The sequence below is a fragment of the Neospora caninum genome, chromosome XI, assembly GCF_000208865.1.
Source record: "Neospora caninum Liverpool complete genome, chromosome XI".
Classification (NCBI taxonomy): domain Eukaryota; phylum Apicomplexa; class Conoidasida; order Eucoccidiorida; family Sarcocystidae; genus Neospora; species Neospora caninum.
Genome location: NC_018397.1, coordinates 5,352,332 through 5,358,434, shown reverse-complemented (window position 1 = coordinate 5,358,434; position 6,103 = coordinate 5,352,332). Strand labels below are relative to the sequence as shown.

Sequence of the window (6,103 nt, the reverse complement as noted above, 5' to 3'; positions counted from 1 at the left end):
TTTGCGACAGGCGAGAGAAGACGCGCCTCCCGTGGAGGGATTTTTTCCCTGCTACGCTGTTGTTCCCCTTTTAAAAGGGCGGCGGCAAAACTGCTGCCCCGCGTATAGTGCTTCAAGTCGATGTGCCTGTCTCTTCGTTTCTTCGTGTGGGGGGGCGTAACAGGCGTTCTCCTCAACTGCTTCTTTCCCTCGCGTTATCGTGGATGTTCCTGCAAGCAGGACGATAATCGAGGTTTTTTGTAAGGGGGGTTGTTCGCTGTCGTCTTTCCCTTCCTCTTTTTTTCGTTTTGGTGTCTCGTCGTTCTCTCTGCAGAGGCCTTGTTTCCCCTATATTCGCTGTCAAAATGTCGGGTGAATCTCCCCTCGAGTTCAAGGGTGTCCTGGAGGGACATACCGATTGTGTTACGGCCATTTCGACGCCCTCTCTGAAATCCAACACAATCGTTTCCTCCTCCAGAGGTGAGAATTTCTGCTTTTGTACCCCTCACAGAGTTTATAACGCTGCCGCCTGTTAGATACGACGGCAGGCGGGTATGCTGCATACCAAGGGAGGAAGGGGGACCGAGAAGAGCGGCTTCGCAGTGCAAAGGTGGGGAAACGCCCTCCTGTCCAGTATCAACTTTCTTCTTCACTTTCCAGTCCACCGCATCAGAACTAGGGGCAAACTCAAGAAAGGAAGTGTCCCCGAAAGGAGACGGCTCTTTTTTCCGCGAAGGAGCGCCCCGCCTTCTCAGCCTCCGTGGCAGACTCTTGCCGGTTGGGGAGCTCTGCCGTCGTTTTCGATCGGGTTTTTCGGAACGAAATGGACAACTGTCTTGTGTGTCGCGATCCGGTCTTGTTGGACGCTGGCGAGGGCAATGGCTGGTCTTTCCGTCGGCTGTGTTGGAAATGCGTGTTTCTCGTGCTCACGTTGCCCCGTATGCATTCGCTCCACAGAATTCCCGACTTGTTTCGGCGCAAAAGGATGCAAGTTGCCGGGCATCATCGGCCGTGTTAGTGTGTCCGACCCTGTTTGGTTTCGAGCATATCCACTCGGGGTGGCGAGAGCATCTTTGGATTCCTCGTGGGAAACCCGTTCGTGGCTACAACGGAACCGAGAAAGGCCGCAAGTCACTGCCTTCAATCGAGAGTCGCTACGATTTCGAGATTCGCTCTCGGCAGGGGTGACCTTGTAACAGCAAAAGCTGCTGCCTGTCATTAAGAAGGGTAGATGAACTTTCGCCTTTGTCCGTGAAGAAAACTGGCGCGTGTTTGCAGTGTATTCGCGCTCGAGTGTATGGGGAGACTTCATGCACCCGTCCTGATTACGTTTTCTGCCGAGCCAAGGCGCAGCAGTGGGATGACCCCGGAAGTCCCAGCTCACTCGCAGGCCTCGACGAGGCCGTTGACGAGAAACCTTCCAAGAGGGACTCTTCAGTCCCTTTCTGACAACGGCTGCCGTACACCCGCGGAAGAAGAGTGTTTATGACTGAATCCGGCGTGCACCAATTGGTTATGCGACATTTGTATATATACATATATATATATATATATGCATGTGTATCGGACCGGGCGAGCCTGGATCTGTATTTCATGTGTCTTGCCAGTAACAGGGAAGGGGTTCTGGTGTCTCTGGCACAGGATGATTCCGGAAGTACCCAGCTCACTCCGAGGCCGCTTTCGCGGGCTTCTGACGAGCAACCTTCCAATAGAAGATTTATCTTCTTCTGATTTCGTCACTTGGAACCCAGAAGAGCCCTCTCTGTCTCTCGTGACTCTCCCCAATTCATTGCTCTTGGTGTCGAGCATATCCTCAGAGTTTTCCGGGGAAGAACCTCTCTTCCTTCCCCTTAGTGAGATTTGGGGCTACAACGGCACCGAAACGAACTGAGCATCACCAAGCTCGGCTCTTCCCTGTGCTTCCACAAACGATGGGCCACCCTTGCTGGTGCGCGACACACATTTCGGTGTTTCCTCGAGAGACTCGGGCACTGTCATTTCCACAATGCTGCGCGTTTGTCTCTCCTTGCCGTCGCCTTTTGTTTTTCCGAGGCCTTCCTGTGTTCACCGCCGTGTGTTCGTCACTGAGCCGCCGCTGTTCGGCGTTGCGCGGTCAGACCGCGCCTCCGGCGCGAGGCGCACCGTTCTCGTTTTCCCTCAGGTCTCATCGTGTCGCATTCTGTCTGTGGTGATTCGGTGATGCTTTTCAGACCACAAGGTGATTGTGTGGACTCTGAACGAGAACCCCGATGACAGCGGCAGCGTCGGCTACGCGCGCCGCGCGCTCACTGGCCATTCGCAGTGCGTCCAGGACGTCGTCATCAACAGTGACGCTCAATTTGCGCTGTCTGGGAGCTGGGACAAAACGCTGCGTCTGTGGGATTTGAACGTTGGTGTCACCGTCCGCTCCTTCCAAGGCCACACCAGCGACGTCAACTCGGTGGCGTTCAGCCCGGACAACCGCCAGATCGTCTCTGGGTCGCGAGACAGGACCATCAAGCTCTGGAACACGCTCGCGGAGTGCAAGTACACCATCGTGGATGACCAGCACAACGACTGGGTCTCCTGCGTCCGGTTCTCCCCCTCCGCGAACAAACCTCTGATCGTGTCTTGCGGCTGGGACAAACTGGTCAAGGTGCGCAAAGAGAGGAGAGCGTGCTGCGCCGCGCGCGTATCTCGGGGGCGTAGCGTGAAAGCGGCGGGGGGAGGGGATGGGAGGGGAGGGGGGCTGCAGCGGCACGCGTGCCGCGGTGTACTCTCTCCTACGCACGCGTGTGTGCGTGTGCGTGTGTGCCGAGATTTGTCTTTTGAATCTCGCCTTTTGCGTCTGTTTCCAGGTGTGGAACTTGAGCAACTGCAAGCTGCGCACGAACCTCGTCGGGCACACATCTGTGCTGTACACAGTCACCATCTCCCCCGACGGTTCTCTCTGCGCCTCCGGAGGCAAGGACGGCGTCGCCATGCTCTGGGATGTGAACGAGGGCAAACACTTGTACTCTCTCGACTCGAACTCGACTATCAACGCCCTTTGCTTCTCCCCCTGCAACTACTGGCTGTGCGCTGCTACCGACAAGTCTGTCAAGGTAAGTGGAAAGAGTGCCTAGCGCGCGGAGTCGCGACGGGGCCGATTGACGGGCGCACCAAAGTGCACGGTTTCGCTCGTCCCTGTACTTTCAGTAGTGGACGTGTTTTCGGAAAGGCGGTGACCCTCGGCGAGCAAGCGCACACCGCAGGTTTTAGGATGAGAAATCATTCCTCGTCTTGAAGCAACCCTCACAGAGGCCACAGGCCTGTCGCGCCTTCGGACGCCTCCGTTGCGCTGCGATGGGTCCGGCCACTTGAGGAGGCTTGAAACGGCTCAGTTGACTGACTGGAACCTGCACGGTTTGTGGCGTCGCTTCAACGAGAAATGCGTGTTCCTGGCAAGATCCTCGCGACGGGAAAACTAGCAGACGGTGCGCGCATTGGCCTGGCGGTCCCCCGCGTCCGGTGCTGGCGATGTTGGGCACGCGCGGCGTCGTTTGAAGTGACGGTTTCAGAGGGGCGTCTTCGACGGCCCGTTGCACGCGCGAGTGGTTTTTCTTCTGCGAGGTTGTGCGTCGAGCGTGGTCTTGTCGCCTCGTGTGTGCTGGCTTTTTTCTGTGCAGATCTGGGATTTGGAAAACAAGAATGTCCTCTCCGAAATCACCCCCGAGAAGACCAACCGCAGCGGAGCGCCGTGGTGCACTTCGCTCAACTGGTCTCACGACGGCCGCACGCTGTTTGTCGGTACCTTCACCGGTGCTATCAACGTCTATGAAGTGTCCTCAGAGCAAGTGACTGCTTAAGTGTTTTTGGCGCCAGCGTCTCGGTTTCTGTGTGGCGATTGCGAGTTGCACGTGGACGGAACGCCGGTTCGTTTCTCAGCGGCGGGGGAAGTTCAGAAAGAGCGGGAAGAAGCAGAGAACTGGGGAAGGAGCGTGGAAAACTTGCAGAGAGAGGGGAAAGCACACATGGTGGCACTGCGAGCTTTTATGTAAGGTACACACTGCCACGAGAAGGAAGAGTAACGGAAGAGAAGGGAGAGTGTACACCCGTTTCCCGTCGGGGAGCAGCCAGGAAGCTCCACAGGGTGGAAGCTGAGAGAATGGAGTCTCTTCTCAGGCATCTATACAGACTGGGAGGGACGCGGAGAAGGTAGGAAAAAGTTGACGTGTGTGTAACCGGAGTCTTCTCGTGCTTCACACTGTTACGTGTTGGATGCCGTGCGGCGTGCACGCAAGGAACTTTCTGCTGCTCAGGGCCTCGAAAGCCTCGGCTGTCCGCGCACCCTTTCAGCTTCTGTTCCTCCCGTTTCGCGTTTACCGCGCAGACGCCGACACACTGGCATGCGCTGCGTCTTCGCTCTCGCCTGGCCACAAAAAGGCAGAGAGTGCGCCGCCTCTGCAGCCGGCACGAGTTTGGTGGAAGGCACGCGCGCGCGCAGCCGAAATCACTCTGGCGCAAGTTTATCCGAGCAGCAGAATCCAGAGAGAGGTGACAAACGAGAGACAGCAAATCCTACTTTTCGCAACGGCTATCTCGCTCGCCGGGGACGATGCCGCCTCGCACACGGCAGAGGTCGAACGCGGGCGCAAGATCGGTAAACCAGGCTTTGCCACAGACACAACGAATGCAAAAACAGCAAGCGGCTGACTTGGCTCGAGCTATTAGGTTCCCTATGCCGTCAGACAAGAGGCTAGTAGCATCAAAGTCTGATACAGAGCACGGCAAAAAACTGCGACGCATCGATCACACGGTGCGGTACCTCGATATCACCTTTCTGGCCTGGAAGTGCCGAAAAAAGACGCAGATGCGAGACTGGGGAAGTCCCTTCTCGAGAGGTGTGTAGTGGAGAGACGGACGATTCCTTTGTTATGACTGTTTTAGGTATTCACAACTTTACAGAGATTTGGTATTGCGGCGTTTTACTAGAGGTGCTGCCTCCCTCGGATATCTACCTCCAAGGAGAGATGCGTTCCTCACCTGAAGCCACACGTGTCGCCGCAAAAACAAACGAATCACGCTGGCGGTCGGTCATGATTCACACTGCTTCGACAAAATGTAGGTACGGAATTCGAAACGGATCCGAGAATCTATCCTGAATACATATCTACCTTTGCATAACCTCAGAGTTACACAGTCTACCGGTGTGTCGCTGGCGAGCTTGGGAGACCAGATGGCAACGCTCACGTGCTCATCTACTCGCTAGCCTCTATTCAAGAGAGACGACTTTCGCTCCGTCAAATGCGTCATCTCTACACTGCTCTGCCCCGAGGAGTCACCTGAGCACGGCGACAGAGGCGCCTTTCATTTGCCGGGGTTCTTAAGCCGGGAAAGTGTCGCTCGCTAGTTTCGCATCGCCGGGGCGTTTGGCGTCTGTATCGAGGTAGGAATCTCCGAAACTGCGGCAGGCAAATCCATGTCTACCAAACATGCGGCACGCCTCTGGGCCACAACGCCGAGTAGACAACAGGGAAAACCAAAACGCGCAACGCTGTCTTCTGTGCGGCGTACCCCCATCTTCCCTGGAGAAAGTGCAGAGTGAAAGACAGCAAGTGTGCGCTACCGCAACCTGCTGCGAATGAAGAGACACGGGGCGTTCTCTGAGCTCCGCAGAAAACAGAGTGGTACGGTCCGGGCCACTAGGACTGTCTTGATTTCGAAACAAACTGTTTTCTACCGGCCGCCCTGAGCAGAGCCTTCCCGAACAAACGGAAATGTACATGCGCCGTATGCAGATAGACTACTTCCCCCGTCCAAAAGTAGCACGTGCTTGGACTCTCCCCCCTTGTGTACGCGCTGAAACTAGGACACAAACACATCAGAGATGCACGAGAGGCCTCCATGCAGTCTCCTACAGGCAGCTGCCTCCACAAAACCCGTCCACCTGTGAAAAGGCGCACTCGTGCGCATATGCTGGATATTTAGTGTCTCCGGGAGTTCATCAGTTTTCGTGTCTGCAGTCGCAGCTCTGAGGTGCACGTTTCGCATTGCGTGAACGCTCTGGTGCTTTCCAGGCACGCAGTCGCAGAGACTATCATGTCTTCACTCTCGTGGTCTGAAGTTAACCAAAGGCAAGCATTCTCGCGCTTCCGCGTTTCCC

At 56.0% G+C, this 6,103-nt stretch overlaps 1 protein-coding gene across 1 annotated transcript; it reads left to right on the top strand.

Moving 5' to 3' along the window:
- Positions 1-344: 344 nt before the first annotated feature.
- NCLIV_059430 (hypothetical protein) lies at positions 345-3,806 on the top strand (the record flags this gene model as incomplete). The annotated part of the gene is made up of 4 exons (XM_003885497.1): positions 345-459; positions 2,190-2,614; positions 2,817-3,062; positions 3,627-3,806. The coding sequence occupies 4 exons, from the start codon at positions 345-347 to the stop codon at positions 3,804-3,806; spliced, it is 966 nt and encodes a 321-aa protein (XP_003885546.1).
- Positions 3,807-6,103: the final 2,297 nt, after the last annotated feature.